The 18,327-nt window shown below is 43.5% G+C and overlaps 1 protein-coding gene across 10 annotated transcripts in view; it reads left to right on the forward strand.

Annotated features, from left to right (window-relative positions):
• The window catches only part of FRMD4A (FERM domain containing 4A), a 609,192-nt gene that overhangs the window by 491,465 nt on the left and 99,400 nt on the right, over positions 1–18,327 (forward strand). For all 10 annotated transcript variants that reach the window (XM_032880949.1, XM_032880947.1, XM_032880950.1 and 7 more), the window contains 2 exons: positions 10,844–10,900; positions 11,810–11,832. In XM_032880949.1, coding sequence (XP_032736840.1) covers positions 10,844–10,900; positions 11,810–11,832 — 80 coding nt within the window. The remainder of the gene's footprint in view (positions 1–10,843; positions 10,901–11,809; positions 11,833–18,327) is intronic.

Consider the following 18,327-nt stretch of genomic DNA (forward strand, 5'->3'; position numbering starts at 1 on the left):
GTGTGGTTGGTTTAGCTCCACATCGGGAACGTTATGAGCTCCTGCTCTCTTGGATCCAGACCTGAGTTGTTCGTCTCAACTGAGAGTTTCTGTGTGCCACCCATGCTGCCCCCCCAGCACTGCGGGGGGCCTGGAGAAGCCCAGATGGCAGTGCCAGGCACGCAACCTGGACATGATGCTGGTAGACGGGGGCTTCTGTTTACCCAGCGCAGGATTCATATGAACTCCCTCTCGATTTCTCCGGCAATGATCCCTGCAGTATACCAGAATCTGAATTGTTCAAATAAGTGAGCTCTTTGTTCCTGCTCCCTTCAAGCACAATTTCATTCACTTTTTAAAGCATTAATACTTTTTTTTTTTTTTAAGAGAGAGAGCGCACAAGTGGGAGAGGGGGTGAGGTGAGGGGCAGAGGGAGAGGGAGAATCCCAAGCAGGCTCCATGCTCAGCCCAGAGCCCAACATGGGGCTCAACCTCATGACCCTGAGATCATGACCTGAGCTGAAATCAAGAGTCAGATGCTTAACAGACTGAGTCCAGGTGCCTCTAAATTAATACTTTTATCAAAGTAACATGTGATGCAGTTTCAAGTCAGATGGTTCTAAGAGGCTTATTGTGGAAAAAAAAGCCCACCCCCAAGTCCCAGCACCTTCAACAATTTCAGCTATTTCTTACCTCTCTATTTCCAAATATGTTGGCACAAATCATTATTCCTTGATTATATCCATTTTAGACTTATCAAATTTCAACTGAGTTAGGTGAAGATTAAGGTCTCCAATACAACCACCTACACTTTCCCATTTCCCATTTTCCCAAAGTGGTGGTAAGCCCCATTCTGGGTAAAAGCCCCAGCTGCCAGCATTGCATTAGTATGACTAATCCAAGCAACACCCTTTTTAGACAACCACTTGTTTTACCTAAAGGTAATAATTGTCATGCTGTTACTTGTTTAGTTTCTTTGGGCCCATCATTTTTTCCCCAAGAACTCTTGTAGATTTCCAAGTGCGTGCCCACCTTAATTTCCAAATGCATTGGGTAATTCATCCATCCATTCCTCTCTTTGGTTTCCTTTTTATTGTTGCCTCCTTTGTTGTTTGTCCTGGGACCTCCCTATAGCCATCCTCCATCCTCTCACTCTAGTCTGGACCTGGCCCCATCCACAGATCTCAGCACGGGACCCCTTTCCCCCTCCTGTCTGTCCCTCACCCAGCTCTGGAGTGTGTCCTCTGTTTCCTGCGTCCCGAGTCTCCCTGTGTTTGATTTTACACCATTTTTTCACTGGAGAACATCCTCCAGTAAATCCAGGGAAGGTGCATATGGGAAGTACAGTGTTTGGGTCCTTGCATATCTGAAAAAGTCTTTGTGTTACCTTTATATCTGATGGATAGCTTGAGTGGATATGGAAATACGGAATGAAGACATCTCTCAGAGTATCAAAGGTGTTGCTTCAGAGTGTGCTGGGGAGAAGTCTGCTGTGCTGCACCTTGTATGTGGACCCTCTCACCCTCTCCCACCACCACCCATCGGCTCTTTTAGGATTTCCTCTTTATTCCTCTTCATCTGAAATTTTAGGGCGGTATGCCTTAAAATGGGTCTTTATAAATCGCTAGGATGTGTATTCGATGGAGACTTTTAGTCCGGAGATTGGTATTCTTCAGTTCTGGGAGAGTTTTCTGTACTGTTTCATTGATGGTATCTCCTCTGTTTTTTCACGTCCTCCTTATGGAACTGATGTTAATTAGATGCTGGGCATAGCCTCCTTCTATGATAACTTGTATCTCCTATTTTCCATCTGTCTTTTTATTCTACTTCCTGGAAGATTTCATCAACATGATGTTTAATCTCTACTGGCTTTTTAACCTTTGCGATCATGTTTTCTATTTCTGAGACTTGGTATTATCTCATCTTTCTTTATATGTATACACTGTATTGTCTATTATCCTGTTATTGCCTTTAAATGTAACATTCTCTTATCGTTTCAATATTAATTACACGTTCCGTATCCTGTTTCTTTTCGGTTCTTTTTTTCCCCTCTGTGCATTTCCTGTTTAGTTTGGCCTCTGTCTTTCATGTAGGAGGCTTGCCTCAGTCGTCTGTTGAGCTTGGTCCATTCATCCATGTGGAAGAGTGAGGCTTCTGGGAGGGGGTGTTCTCCTGGTGGACATCCTCGTGGAGCAATCAGTAGGAACCCCGAATGGTGGTGTTTGGGTTGTTTTTCCCATGGCTTTTCATTCTCTTCAGAGGAGAATCTTCCCACTTTCTGTCTGGGTGTTCATCCTCCACTTCCTGTCTGGTCTTCCACTTCCTGTCTGGGTGCGTCCTCCACTTCCAGGGTAGGGGAAGGAACCCCTCCACTTGGGGTATAGACTCCTTTTCTATTCCTGGTGCTTTTGATGGGGGCCTCATTCCAGCTTCCTATTAATCTTCTTCAGAGAACGAACCTCTGATATTTCAACAGCGGAAAAGTGAGGAAAGATGCTTCATTGTGTTTTGTTCTATTTGTCATTTTCCCGAAACTAGGAGCACCACCTTCCTGCCTTCCACTCTTTCTTCACCAGGAGGCAGAACCCATGACCCAATGGGTTTCTCCCTCACATCCCCTTGCTTTGTACTTTATAGTCCCCTGTTTTGCCCAAAAAGAGCAGGAAAATACCGTCATAATCAACCCAAGTTGCTGAGGATTAGAGTGTGGTCATGGGAGAACAGGGTTCCAATGGTGAACTTTAAGTGGGAGGGGCTATAGAGTGGGGGTTCCTGATGCCCCACACAGTTGCATGCTCAACAGCACTTCTGATGTGTGGTGTTTTCTTTTCTTTTCTTTTAAAGATTTTATTTATTTTACAGAGACAGAGAGAGAGAGCATGAGTCAGGGGGAGGGGCAGAGAGAGAGGGAAGAACAGACTCCTCACTGAGCAGGGAGCCCGAAGTGGGCTCAAAACAGGAACCCCATGTTCATGACCTGAGCCAAAGGCAGACACTTAACCCACTGAGCCACCCAGGCGCCCCTCTGATATGTTTTAATTCACCGAGGTTACGGGTGGATGAGGGAAAAAAAAAATTATGACCAGGGGATGGTTAGAACTCATTTAGAAATGTGTGTCTTACTGGGTGGGAGACTCCCATGGGAAGTCTACCTTTGATGTTGTGTGTTCCCTGGAAAATCACACAAGAAAGCAGAGCTCTCCTGCCAAGGCTTTTCTCTTTGGTTGTGGCTTCTCCTGCCAAACTAAAGAAGCCATAGGCCAGCCCGGCAAGAGGCAGTGCGCTTGTCCCACCCTATGGGCGCGATAGGGTGGGTGTGGATTCTAATCTCAGCTCTTGCCCCACCTTTGGGCTATGCAACTGAATCCTGCCCTCTCTCCACTGATAAAGGGAAATTGTTGTCAAAAATTAGTCAACACAATGATTTTCAAAAGTCTTGCACACCACAACTGCTAGGTCATAAAATTAGTGTCTTTTTAATTTTTAAAAAGGAAGGAATCTCAGGGTGCCTGGGTGGCTCAGTTGTTAAGTGTCTGCCTTCAGCTCAGGTCATGGTCCCAGGGTCCTGGGACTGAAGCCCACATAGGGCTCTCTGCTTGGCAGGAAGCCTGCTTCTCCCTCTCCCACTCCCCCTGCTTAGTGTTCCCTCTCTCGCTGTGTGTGTCTCTCTCTCTCTGTCAAATAAATAAATAAAATCGTAAAAAGAAGAAGAAGAAGAAGAAGGAATCCCATAGGTAATATAGGATTGACCATCCACACTTAAATATATTTGTCATACTTAAATGCTTAATCTCAACACTCATCCTGCCCAACGATGATAACTAAAGAAACAAAACACATGATCACCATCTAAGGGTTGACTGTAGTTTCCCTCTTTGGGTTAGAGGAAAAGTTGGCATGAATGTTCTTCAGAGTGAATTTTTAGGATCACCTTCCATGACCTATCACTGAACTAGGCATATAGACAGTGCTTAGGAAATTGTTCTTAATTAAGGCTTTCCAAACCCAGAGAGCAAGGATTTTCATATTTCCTATGAAATTACCAAGTCTGGTGTCTGCGTGTACCCACTGAGAGCAGATCGTGTCAGAAAAGAAGCAGCTAAAGATTCCTGCTTCATGTGGGCTGGGGGTCTTGTTCCACCTAGTTTTCTGAGATGTCCACATTAGTCTGAGAGCTTCCCATGTTACTGACATTTAAATAAGCATCCTTGGGCCACATTTGCTACGTAGGGCTAAACACCATCGCTCTTGTTGGAACTGAAATAAGTGGTCTTTTATCCAAGATCTTCAAAGAGCTTTGCTAATGAGCAGATAGTATCATCTTGTCTGGAGATGAGAGAAACAAAGCCCACAGTCAGGCCCCACAGCGCAAAGGAACAAACGTAAGTGTTCATCTCAGACCATCAGAATCCTCTTCCTTATCTCTTAGCGCAATTGTCTCAGGGTTAGTGTGTGTTAGTGTGTGTGCTCATGTAACAGGGGATGAGAGGAAAAAAAGGACAGAGAGGGACTTTAGTTTTCAATTCTAGAAACAAATTTACATGGGCTCATCATCTTGGTGGTGCCTGGGACCTCTAAAAGGGAGACTCCCCAGGGTCCTGACATGGGCGGTAAATCCAGGGAAGAGGCAGCAGGAGGAATCGCTGAGCCACAAAATGAGATTATGGTGACCCAGCCTGGCTGGCTTGTCCCCCCCCAGTGGCTCATCAGCTAAACATGAAGTATCTTGACGGATGAAAAACTGGCAGAGGGCTGAGGAAGACGGTTGTGCAAGACCACGTCGGTCCTGTCCAGCACCGCAGTCCCCGTTTGCTCGAAGCATGTTCATGCAGCCATTGCGAGTTGTGCAGTGAGCTGGGCCACCTACACAGGCACAGCGAGGCCAGGCGCAGCATCGGGACCACTTAGATCATACAGTGACATAGGTAGACACACACGTATAAATAATGCTGCCCTCCTCTTTAAAATAATACATCCCACCACGATTCTTGTAAATGCTCACCAGTTCTGAGAAGAGAGGCAACGCTGGGGAAGTCCGTTTATAAACCCCCGTGAGCCTAAGTAAATACTGCAGTCAGGATGTTTGCAGTGTGTCTCAGAGTTTCCAAGTCACCTATCCGTGTCCTCACCAAACTCAGTAAAATAATTGGAAAAGAAATCGTTATCCCCCTTCTCCTGATGAGGGAAATGAAACTCAAGGAGACCCAGTGATTTATTCAATGTCGCAGAGCTTTTGGGAGATGGGAACTAGTATCTGGAACTTTCCAGTGAGGGTAGAAATGATCTTAAGGAGGATGGCAAGAAATGGAAATCTTTAGGCATTTTGTGGTGAGAAGAGGGGTGGCGGCGGTCGGCAAGAGGTGACTGAGAAGACCCTTGGGGCATCCCTGCCAGCTGTTCTGGATGGACTCAGTATAGATCATCCTCACTGAAATCTTGTCAACCTAGCATGTGGTGGTTAATCACGTTTTCTGTTACAATTATCTTATTCATCTTATGTGGAAAGTTGGAATTTCTATCACTCCCGACCACAGAGGAATGCTTTCTATTAAGATCCAGGGCTGTATGAAGACCACCACCAAGTCCCTCAGAGTGAGGGGATCGTGAAGAGGTCCTCCAGTTCTCGGGACTTTGGAGAACGTCCATAACACCTGCCGCTCACAGTTCTCCTGGGGCCATTTATTTGGAACTCTTGGAGACCCACAGATGGAAATCTTTCTGAGAATATTGTTCACAGTTACGCTGCTGATAAATGACCTCAGGCCTCTTCCCTCAGCTAGTGAATCACCTGGGATCAAGCAGTGCTGAGTGGGATGAAGTGGGGCCGTCTTCCCCCACCCCCCTCCAAGCGCCCAAGTGCACACTGGCAGTAGTCACGTTTTGTCTTTCCGTGGCATTTTTCAAAAGATGAGAGAAATCCCAACACGTTCTTCTGTAGTAAGTAAAACAGATACCCAGAGTACAGCCCTAGATGGCCGTAATAACTGGAGGGCATCACATTCCCTTCTACCAGCACCTTCCTTGTACCCATGCGTCTTAGGTAAAGTTCTTACATGCCCATCAGACCACCCTGGATTCCCAGGAGATTTTGGAACTCAGCAGATACCCCCAAGATGTGCCTGTCCAGGAGCTCTGAGAGCCTCAGAGGCACAGAGGATGGTCATACCCCAGCCTCGGAGTCATGCCAGCTGGGAGGCACCTACAGCTCTTCCCTGATGGGCCCTCTCCCACTCCCCCTGTCCTGTGTGGTCCTCAGCTAGCCAAAAACCCAGCGTGGTCTTTGCATGCCCTCTGTGGGGTCTCATTCAGCTTATTTTCTCTGCTGGAGCAGGGACACGTGAAAGATACCACCTCCGGATTGCCAGAAAAGTCACATAAGAATAAGGGAGAGGCGGGCGGGGGGAGGGTGGCGCCTAGGTGGCTCAGTGGGTTAAGCCTCTGCCTTCAGCTCAGGTCATGATTTCAGGGTCCTGGGATTGGGCCCCACATTGGGCTCTCTGCTCAGCAGGGAGCCTGCTTCCTCCTCTCTCTCTGCCTGCCTCTCTGCCTACTTGTGATTTCTGTCAAATTAAGAAAAAAAAAAAAGAATAAGGGAGAGTCATCTTTTGGATGTTAGCTGGCATGTGGTGTCTGACAGGAGGTCCCCTGGAAACATCTGTCTACCCCCTGACTCAGGGAACTCAGCTTGTAGGTTTTGAGGCACAAGAGGAAATGTGTGGTGTGGGCAGAAAATCTCGAACGCTGATGCATCGCAGTGGATTTTAAAGAAGAAAATCCCCCGGGGAGGGTCAGGTGTAAAAAGCGGGGTGGGGGGCACATTATGAACAGGAGACATTGGAAAATGGAGTAGAAGCTGCACGGTAGGAACGTATGTCCTTCAGATGTCTGTGCTGACTCCCCTGAGGGCAGACGACAAGATGATTCCTGAACTCAGTATTAAGTAGAGATGGTGAGAAGGACTAATGCCCCGCACTTCCATCGGATTGTGTAGGCGCAATTGTTCTGTCTGAGCCACGTCAGTCTTTAATCCTTTTCCCTCTTCCTGGCCATGTTTTGACTTGCCCTGTTTTTTAATATCGTCCCCGGGAGATGGTCAAGGTCAGAGAAGGTGAAAACTCACCCCAGTTGAAGGGCGAGGGTGCCTGGTTACCTTGAGGACGAGTGCTGTGAGGAAGAATTTGGGTAATTTGGGGCAGGCATTGAACTGTGCATTTTGGGGAGCTTGACTGAATAATGGCACATTCCAGTTCACACTTACCACCAGGTTCGTCTCTGACCGACTCCCCTGGAACTGTGTAATAGGCTACATAAAATAAAGTGAAATTTTTAAAATGTTCCTGCCTTTGCTGCTCTGCTTCTCCCCCCACCCCACAACGGAGGTACAGTTTCATTTGGCAGATGAGTCAAATAATGAACTAAAAGCTACGTTCACACTAACAAGGGGTTGTTCCCGGCGGCTGGTTTTGAGTTCCATGCATAAGCCTCTCCTCGAAGGTTAAAGATTAGCCCACCATTGACCATTCGCTGCGGCACAGGCGTAAATGTTTGACAGGAGAGCACACATCCCCGGACGGGCCGTGCATGTGAGCGCCCAGCATGTCCTTGGTGGGAATGGAAAGGAACGTCGTACAAGTAGAAATGGGCCATTGTGGAAATCCTGGACAGTGTTTCTGTTAAATCATTTGTACACTGTTAAATGATTTACATTCTGATGGGATCTGGTAATCCCGGAAGGGCAATTCCACGCATTCCTCTGTATCCCGACCCTGACAGTCTGTATCAATTATAGTGGCCATAAAGCTCTCTTGGCTGGTTAGGCATAAAGAATTATTGTGCCCGAATCTTCCATATGCTCTCCTTGGTTCTCTTAGCCCACACTTCTGAGGTGGTTCGGTAGCAAATATCATTATCCATCTTTGCAATTACTGAGACTGAAAGGGCCCAAATGATATCCATCCCTCAAAAGATATAGGCTTGCTTGAGTGTGTTGTTTTGAATTCCAGGGTCCGACTGTGGACCACAAAAAAAAAAAAAAAGAAAGAAAGAAAGAAAATCCATGAATTGGAGTTCGGTTTATAATTCAAGAGAAAAGTAATTCTACTTTTAGCTAACTTCGTGATACATATTGTTCTGAGAACATGTTGACTGAGCCCAAGTCCTTATTTTTCCTGCTTGAAATATAATTGATATATAACATAGTAGTTTCAGGCATACAACATAATGATCCAATATTTGTGTACATTATGAGATGACCCCCACAAAAGGTCTGGTTAGTATCCATCATCCCACATATGCATTTTCTTTCTTGTGATAAGAACTTTCAAGATCTGCCCGTCTTAGCAACCGTCAGATACGCGGTATAGTAGCAACTGTAGTCACTGTGCTATATAGTACATCCTCAGGACTTACTTATTTTATAAACTGGGAAGTTTTGAACTTTTTGGCCCCCTTTACCCGCTTCCCCCAGCCCCACCTCTGGCAACCACCAACCTGTTCTCTGTATCTATGAATTTGAATTTTCTTTCTTTGGGTTCCATGTACGTGGAACAGATAAGTGACTCTGTATAATACATGTCTTTCTCTGTTTGACTTATCTTACTTAGCATAATGCCTTCAAGATCCATCTGTGTTGTTCCAATGGCAAGATTCCATCCTTTTTTATGACTAATATTCCATTGTGTGTGTGTGTATGTGTGTGTGTGTGTGAGAGTGACATTTTCTTTATCCATTCATCAGTTGGTGGGAGCTAGGTTGTTTCCATGTTTGCAGTTGACTGTCATAAATAATGCCGCAGTGAACATGGGGGTGGAGATATTTTTTCGCATTGGTGTTTTCATTTCCTTTGGACAAATACTCAGAAGTGGACTTGCTGGGTCATAGGTTAATTCTATGTTTAATTTTTTGAGGAACCTCCAATCTGTTTTCCATAGAGGCTGCCCCACTTTACACCCCCACCAGCAGTGCAGGTGGGTTCCCTTTTCTCCACATGCTCACCAACAGTTGCAATTTCTTGTCTTTTTAATAAGAGCCATTTCCAGCAAGGGTCAGGTGATACCCCCAGAATCCTTATTGACTTGGAGGAACACATGCACTCAGAGAGGTCACCTGCTACACGAGAGGTTGGGGGATTGTTTTTGGCCTCCTCCTAAGGCCTTGTGGCTTTGGGAGAGTCCCTTGACATTTTTGGATTTCTGATCTCAATAACAGCAGAGAGCTGGGCTAGCTGGTTTCCAAGCCTGGCTTCGCTCTAACGTGCTGTGATCCCATCATCTGCTATAGCATCTAGTGATACGAGGGAGAGAAAAAGAAAAAATGGACATTTCTGTTGAAGCTCAAGACAGAAGTACAGCATTAGTTCATTTGTTTATTATTTTTCTTTGCTGATAGACTCCAGAGTTCCCACTATTTGCTTTTTTTTTTTTTTTTAAGATTTTATTTGTTTATTTGACACAGAGAGAGCACAAGCAGGGGGAGCAGCAGAGGGAGAGGGAAAAGGGAGAAGTAAGCTCCCTAATGAGCAAAGAGCCCAATGCGGGGTTTGATTCCAGGACCCTGGGAACGTAACCGAAGCCAAAGGCAGATGCTTAACCAACTGAGCCAGCCAGGCGCCCCAGAGTTCCTTCTGTTTTTATGATCTGAACTGTATATGACAATTACAGTGTTATGCACTTAAAATCTGTGAAGAGGGTAAATCTCGTGTTACATGTTTTGTACCATATGGTAAACACACACACACACACAAAGGGACACAAAGACACTTTTGGAGGTTACGGATGTCTGTATTACCTTGAATGCGGTGATGGTGTCACAGGCGTTTGCACACATCCAAACTCCTTAAATTGTATATATTAAACATGCAGGGTTTTTATGTATCAATTACACTTCAAAAAGCAGTTTAGAAAACAGATAGGAATTATATACATACTGAAATATATACGTATTAGATATTTTTTCAAAAACCACAGAGAGGTTTATGTCCTTTTAAGACCATATCCACAGATGATGATTAAATATTTAGGGAAGGAAGGAATAGGAAAGAAGCATTTTTAAACTTAGACTCTGTGGGGCGCCCAGGTGGCTCAGTCAGTTAAGCCTCTGCCTTCGGCTCAGGTCATGATCCCAGGGTCCTGGGATCGAGTCCTCCATCGGGCTCTCTGCTCAGCGGAGAGCCTGCTTCTCCGTCTGCCTGCTGCTCCCCCTGCTTGTGCGCTCTTGCTCTGTCGTCTTCTCTCTGACAATTAAATAAATAAAATCTTTAAAAAAATAAATAAGTGAATGAATAAACTTGGACTCTGGCAGTGCTGGTCTGCACTGGACAGAAGTGCAGGGACAGAAGTGCCCTGTATCTACTCAAAATCCCTGTGGTAGCCAATCGTTACATCGAACTGTTGAGTGCTTGAAAGCAATGAACCATTGCAATGAGAAACTGTATTTTTAATTTCATTTCATTTTAATTTAAAGAGTTACAGTCCCGTTAATAACTTTTTTTTTCCCAATAAAACCTTACTCCTGGTTCTAAGTAGAGTTCATGAAGAAAACAGAATTGGATATCAAGTAACCATACTCCATGGCTGAATCAGGTTAACGAGTTTGTAGGACCCTCAGGACTGGCTCATCACCTAATTTCTCAAGATTTAAAGATGAGGCCTTTGAGGTGACTGGGGAGGCCCGGGACCACTGGGAAAGCCATGAACAGGGCCAGGGGGCCTTTGGGGGTCGAGTCATTGAGACCACAGATATTCTGAGTGTTTGAGGTTCTGGAACACAGCTCAGAAAAGGAAGAGTGGGCCTTTTTTTAGGAGATGTCATGAAAAAATCTGTAGAAGTACCAGATTTAACCTTCTTTGTTGTTTTTTCCTTTCAGGAGCTGATCGACGTTGACAGTGAAGTGGTGTTTGAATTAGCCTCCTATATTTTACAGGTAGGTCATTCTGCCCTCATGTGTGTATCCCAGAGCCAGACACAGAAGAGACAAGAATAAGATGTAACATGTACACCAGCTGCCATATGCTCTCCCTATTCGTCATCTTAATTATTTACAACAGTAACAGGATGGAGCTATGCCATAGCAGTAAATAAGGAGCTTGTGGGATTCCCAAGTTTTATGACAGGGTCTCTCTGCAAAGGAAAATTGTCTCTACATCATTTGAGTCCGGGGGAAACTGAGATCATTCAGAGACTCCATTTTCTTCAAGTGTGGTGCCCTCCTCACTCTGAAGAAAGCCAAGTAAATAGCAGAATGAATTGGCAAGAGAATCATTTCACACTGCGTGGAAAGGCAAGAAGACCATTAGCTTATGTGTAAGAGTTATTAATGAAAATTAGCAACAATGACAATATCAGTCACACCGACAAGATGATATGAAAGAAGGACATTAATTTATTTCTTCCGTAAAGCTTTATTGAACAACTACTATATCCAAGGCATGGTGCTAGAGTCATTAGAGGTTCCATGGTTCCTCTGCAGTAATATCGGGAAGGAGCCCACAGAATAAGACAAAACAAGTAACGTTGAGACAGAGACAGCTCTACCCAGATGCACATTCTGATTCTAGAAAATGGTAAACCAGGGTCCTAAGAGGGAGAAATTTGCATTTTGTCATTATGAATCACTCTCTTTGTATATAATTTTCTAAGGTGTAATTTAGTGTCTTGGATTCAGGTGGCAAATGTCTGGTCCTTTCCTCATCGTTTTCCTGTGGCAGATAGGACAACAGCCGTCATAAGCTGAGTGTCCTCGGTAGAGTTGTCGTGACCGTACAATGTATTTGAAAGTCTGGCACACTGCACTGGAATGTTTCACTGACGTAGACTTTTTTTTCTTCTACAGGAAGCAAAGGGAGATTTTTCTAGGTGAGTTTACAAAAGGTTTGAGGGTTTGGGGGGTTTGTTTCTGTTATTTTGGGGGTCATGTGCTGTGTTACATCTCTATTAAAAGAAATTATTCTTTGGATCCTTTGTAGGAAGGCAGTGCTTTCATAGTATATATATTGATGATGAGATCCAACCACCTCGGGCAGAGGAAACAGTCATAGCAAGGAGGCTCTCCTGTACTAAATGAGAAGTCTAGTGGTGACTAAAAGCTAGGAGTCGCACCCAGTGTCACCCGTGGCTGTTGTCTAGAGGGTTGTCAGATTGCCCAAGTGTGTCCATGGAGTCAGGAATCACCCCTCTGGTGTGAATAGGGCTTCAGATAACCCTGCCATGTGGATATCTTTTTTCTCTTTCTCATTTTTAGTCCTCTGACCATCCAGAGGACAAATGCTATCCCATGGGGAGAGTTCCTTCATAAAAGTATTACAGTCCCCCACTTCTACTTTTCTTCCTTCTCTAGATAGTACATTGGAGAGAATGTCAACGCTTAACCACTGGGGACATGTGAGCTGCTTATTAACCCTGTAGAACTGCCAGCTTCAGTCTTACCATTCATTCCCTGAGGCCTCGCCTGCTGACCCGTGTGGTTGCTTTGCCTCTCAGTTTCTCGTGATCATTACTGGAGCCTGTATAGGGTAGGGAGTTGTGGCCGCCCATCAACAGGAATGTTTGCTCAAAGACAGACGTGACTCCTAGCATTCTGGTTTTTGAACTCCCTGAGAGATGTCTGGGATAGCCTGTGTTTTAGACTCAGGGTCTAAATATCCAAGAAAACAGAGTGTCAGGGCCTAGCATTCTGTCTCATCAATAGGAAGTTAGCTAAACTGGTATTAAAAAGAAAAACAAATCCTGCCTCTACTCCTTGAAGGAACTCAGTATGTTTTCTCTTGCTTTGGTGGATTTGATCTGTAAGGTAAGGTTTTGCGAGCCCTATGGTTCTGTTGTTATTACTCAGCTCTCCCTTTGTAAATGCAAAAGCAGCCATAGACAGTGTAAATAAATCAGTGTAGCCCCGTTCCAATAAAACTTTATTTATAGACTTGGAAATGTGAATTTTGTATACATTTTCTGGTATCATGAAATACTATTGTTTTGATTTTTCTTTTCCCCCCTCCCCATTTAAAGAATGTAAAAGCCATTCTTAGCTCGTGGGCCATATAAAAACAGGGAGAGGGCTGAACCTAGCTGGTGAGTTGCAGTGTGCTTACCCCGGATTCTAAAATTAGTCCCTTCAGCTCCCTTTGAATATTTGTATAAGGGAACCTCCAGGCCCCTTTTATTTAGACTTCCCAAGTTCTTGCTATAAAGCAGAGATAGTCACTTGTTTTGGGGGTTTTTGTTTTATTTTGTTCTGTTTTACTAAGGCTGTTTTACATCCTGAACTGGAGACCTTAAACACCGTAGGTGGCCAGTGCCCAGTCAACGAAGTTGTTGAATGAAATATTTTCTAGATCCTGAAAATATCCTGTTTTTTATAGTTGTTACTTGTTTTATGCCCCTCATTTGACATTGGAATTTGGGGGTTTTGATAAGTGCAGGGTCATAGACTCACAAAGGTTTCTGGTCTCATGAAAAAGAGTTTAACAACCACAATTCCCGTGGATTCCCTGAAGGTAATTTTCTCCTGTTGGCTTTCACCAGCCCTGAACTCTGCTGTAAATATTATTTATTTTTGAGAGTCCCCTGACACGATGGAATGTGAACTGGGACCAGCGGAGTCTGGCCCCACAGATCATGGGAACTTGTGGCCACAGGGATTGCCAAGGAGGAGGAAGTGCAGGCCTGGCCTCCCAGTAATTCATGGTCCCCTAAAGAGCTTGTGGAATGCCAGCTTGCGGGCCTCAGAGAAACAAAGCATCCTGGTTTAGCTTCATTTGTCAAAGTGTGGCCTCTCTGTTTGTTTGTCCCCAGCTGTCTGGTGAGAGAAATAGCTGTCAGGGGAGGGAGAGGTCAGACACCTTGGCCCAAAGGTCAGTTTATCCACCAGCCTAGCACTCCCATCTCGGAAGGTGGACAGGATTTATTATGTGGGGTGCCCTGATGAACACCCAGTGTCTGCAGCAGGCCCAGCGTTTGCAGACTCCAGTGGCCTGGAGTTTGGGAAGAAGAGAAGTAATTCTAATTTCCTTGTCTGTGCCCTTTCTCACCTAACCCCAGGGAAAGCCCCAAAGCATTGACGCTGAGCATATTGGGTTTGGTGGCTGAGCATGAGGCATGTTAGGTGTCCCATTCTCATAATTTAGTATTTGAGAGTTATCTTTTATTCTATTAATAATTAATACAGGACGGTGCCACCTTAGTTGTATTTAACTGGATGGCCTCAACTTGTAGACATAACCTGTAAATATAATACGTTTTCCTGAATAGCATCAATGAAATGAGATGTCAGCTTAGAATACAGAGAACATGGCAGAAGGCTTTTATTTTGTTTTTAAAGATTTATTTGTTTATTTATTTATTTATTTATTTATTTTAGAGAGAGAGAAAGAGAGAGAGTGTGAGCAGGGGGAGGGGCAGAGGATTCTGAAGGAGAGAGAAGCCCAAGCAGACTCCCCAGTGAGTGTGGGAGCCCCACGTGGAGCTGGATCCCTGGACCCTGAGATCATGACCTGGGCCAAAATCAAGAGTCAGACGCTTAACTCGCTGAGCCACTTGGGTGTGCATGTAGAAGGCTTTTGTTTTTATTATTTTTTTAAGATTTTATTTATTTATTTGACAGAGATCACAAGTAGGCAGAGAGGCAGGCAGAGAGATAGAGGAGGAAGCAGGCTCCCAGCTGAGCAGAGAGCCCGATGAGGGGCTCCATCCCAGGACCCTGAGATCATGACCTGAGCCGAAGGCAGAGACTTTAACGCACTGAGCCACCCAGGCGCCCCAGCAGAAGGCTTTTAAATAAGGCATGGTCCAGGGCTTAAGTTGGGGGTGTTCTAGAATCTAGAGGCATACAGAACCTTTTTTAATTAATGGTCACTCATGAAAGACAAAGTAACACTTTCATAACCGGAGGGTCCGGAATCTAACTTCCTAAAAGGCTATTTTGCCCCCGGGGCTCCCATTATTCTATATATTTACGTGCCCGTGAATATATATGAATTACATTTAATCTACAAATTATGGGAGCAGTTAGTTTCCTTGAAGTGGAAAAGGGTTATTTTTACAAAAGAGAGAAGTCAAAAGTGCTGATATACTTAAATAGAAGGAGAACTGTCTACAGACAGCTCGGAATCAAAATCCTCACAGGCTGTTCTCTTTCTTCTTTTGGACTCGTTTGCCCAGCAGACCCTTTGAAGGCTAATTCTTACGTAACTTCCTTTTCTTTCCAATGAGTATCAATGTTCCCCATCCTGTCTTCTTGGACTTGGCCATGAAATGTCGGGTTGAGCTTTGCTGAAAGAAAATGACCAGGGTCTAGATAGGTACGAAGCATTGTCCCTGGTAGGAAGAAATCTATGTCATACATGTTCATATTCTAACATATTGTGGACAGATTTGTGAGCGAGCATTAAAGGTTTAGGAAATGGCCTTATCTAAAAAATAATATTTTCTCACTTGTATTATTTTCCTTAGCACAGCATGATAATCGTACTTTCCTTCCTGGTGTGTGTCTGTGTACAAAAATGAGTGCCCATCAACAATCCGGAAATCTAGAGTTGGCATTTCTGTTTAAAAACCATTGAATAGCCTGAGAATCGCTAACCATGGCAGCTCTATAGATGGATGTTAGGTTGAAAAGGATCAACACCGTTTAAAAACAAAAAGTTCTTTTTTTTTCTTTTTTAAGATTTTATTTATTTATTTGTCAGAGAGAGAAAGAGAGAGAGAGCAGAGGCAGGCAGAGTGGCAGGCAGAGGCAGAAGGAGAAGCAGCCTCCCTGCCAAGCAAAGAGCCTGATGTAGGACTGGATCCCAGGATGCTGAGCTCATGACCCGAGCGGAAGGCAGCCGCTTAACCGACTGAGCCACCCAGGTGCCCCTAAAAACAAAAAGTTCTTATTTGATAATCATTCCTGGCCATTTGTCAGCTAACACACACTTTCTGTGATTAGTACTTACTTCATGCATTACAGACGCTACAGGGGTTTGAGCGCTGAGCACTGACATTTCCTATTTCAAAAAATTAAAGAAAAAACCTTGGGTTATTATAGCAAAATAATAATCTCTTCCTTGAAAAGGTCCTTGAATCAACTGAACAGGACATCCAGATTGTAGAGTTATATTCTGCTGCAATTTAACAGAAGACTTCTTGCTACATTGTATGCAAGAACTTGATTTTTTGTTTGTTTTCTCTAAGGGGACCTTTCTTAAAAAGCCTGGTGGCCAGTCTGTCTTGATTCCGAGAATCACCTCACCTTTTACTTGCTATCAGCCCTTTGGATGCTTCCAGAAGGGTGCCAGGAGAAAAGAAAAGAAAAATCGTTGTAAACATTTTGTCAAATCAGTGAATTGATTAAAAAATAGTTTATGTTGAACAGCACAACTAAATGCCCAAACCATACTACTTTTCATATAAAGAAACATCCAAACACTAACAGGGACTAGTAAAAAAAAAAAAAAAATCTGTTATATAGAATTTTTTGTTAACAAGATTTATTGAAACCAGATCAGTAAAGCTCTGTTAGGCCGGGCCATCCTTTGGGACCTGGAAATATCTTTGTTATAAAGGACCGGATGTACTGGTGCTAATCATTAAAACAGGATGCTACCAGCATAAGATTTATCAGGACCAGTAAGCAAACAGCACCTGGAAAGACAGTCTTAACATTTCACGTAAAGGTCCGTGGGCTACGTTTTGCTTACCTGTTTGGCTGAGCCTGTCATGTGCCTAAGAGGCAGAGGGAGGGAAACCTACATCTGCAGGCTCTCTCTGTTCCAAAATAAACACAAGCAATCACAGGAAAAAAAGTGAGGCTGTGATGGAGTACTTGGGGTCAGTTTCTGTGACATCCGTACGAAGTGAAATGCAGGTCCAAGTGAGTATTAGTTCAGTGGAGTTCAGTAGTAGGTAAGAAATTTCACCGTGTCCCAAGGAGCAACCTGCAGGCTTCTAATTCCATTTCTTAAAATAATAATAATACGGTATTAATAATAGAAATAATGTTTTCTGAAATGGAGCAACACATTACTCAATCAGTACTAAGAAGTCAGCAGTCCTCCATCACAGGGGAAATTGATTTTTCCTTCCCTTTCAAAAGAGGAGTTGGGAGTACTTACTTGTGCTGGAACATTCCTTTTAACTTTCACAGGCTGCACGTTCTTACATATGTCTCTGGAGGAACAGTTAAAAGCAAAAAAAAAAAAAAAAAAAAAAGTAAAGACCTTTTAATATTTAATATTTTATCTTATGTAAATCATGGGACCATGTGTTGACTTGTCTGGAAAAACAAAATGAAATTTCTGTGACCATAAAAAGAAAAAAAAAAAGTACACTCTTGGTTTTTTGTTCTTTGAAATCTTTCGGCCTTTTCAGGGAGCATTTGTGAATTAATGTAAATGAAGCTTGGCCCTCTGGTGTCTGAAAATTCCAGGTTTGGGGGCCTTTTTGTCAGACCAGACAAGACCTTTTAGGCAGTCATGTGTTAAAGGCAGAATTTTGGAAGATCAACAGGAAAAGAAGACAAAGAGCTGGTTTTCTTCTGAAAGACTTTTTTAGTAACATAAACATTAGTGTAGATTGCTATCTTTAAAAAGATGACAATGTTATTTTCTTGCTTGGTGTTGAAAGTTGATTAATCTAAGGCAGCAGTCTATAAGTCACAGTTCCGGAGTCCACTGATGTCATTACTTTGCATTTACATAAATGGTTTTACTACTACAACTCAAAGCAAGCTTAGCTTTAAATCATTATTAGAGCATTTGATCATTTGGCATATGTTTTCCTGCAATTTTTTAATTGGCCTCTTGAAAGAAAACAGCTGCCAGTAATCACATAGAGTAAGCGAAATGGATTTGCTGAGACTCTTAGATAATTAGTAAGAAATACTCGGAGAGTGGTGTTTGAAATAGTCAACATTTGGAATATAACTGATATAACCTCATGCTATCTTTAATACCCCAAATTTGCACATGTCCCTATTGGAAACTTACTAGAAAAGTCATCAGTTAAGTTTGAAACCCATCTGTCAGCCCAAAGAAGAGTTTCTGTGGGAATAATGTAAATTTATATAATTCTTATATATTATTTCACAAAAAGAGAGCGGGAGAAAGAGAAAGGGGTGTGTGATGTTTTTCCCATGATTTAATGGAGAAGCAGCTGGAATCTTTCAGGCAGGCAAGACCTTTTGAAAGGAACAGAATCTGTGAAAACTTGAAGCAAAGTGTTCAAGGAAAAGTTATACATTGTTACAGAAATCTTTGTTTTTGCATAAAAATCATTTTACTGAGCTTTTCAAGTGTGTAATTCATATTTTCTGAGCGTAGAAAATTATTCAGATAGGGTATTTTGCAGGGTGATAGCCTTCAAATCCTATGGGAATGG

This window comes from Lontra canadensis, unplaced genomic scaffold, assembly GCF_010015895.1.
Source record: "Lontra canadensis isolate GAN:19392208 unplaced genomic scaffold, GSC_riverotter_1.0 scaffold72, whole genome shotgun sequence".
Taxonomy (NCBI): Eukaryota; Metazoa; Chordata; class Mammalia; order Carnivora; family Mustelidae; genus Lontra; species Lontra canadensis.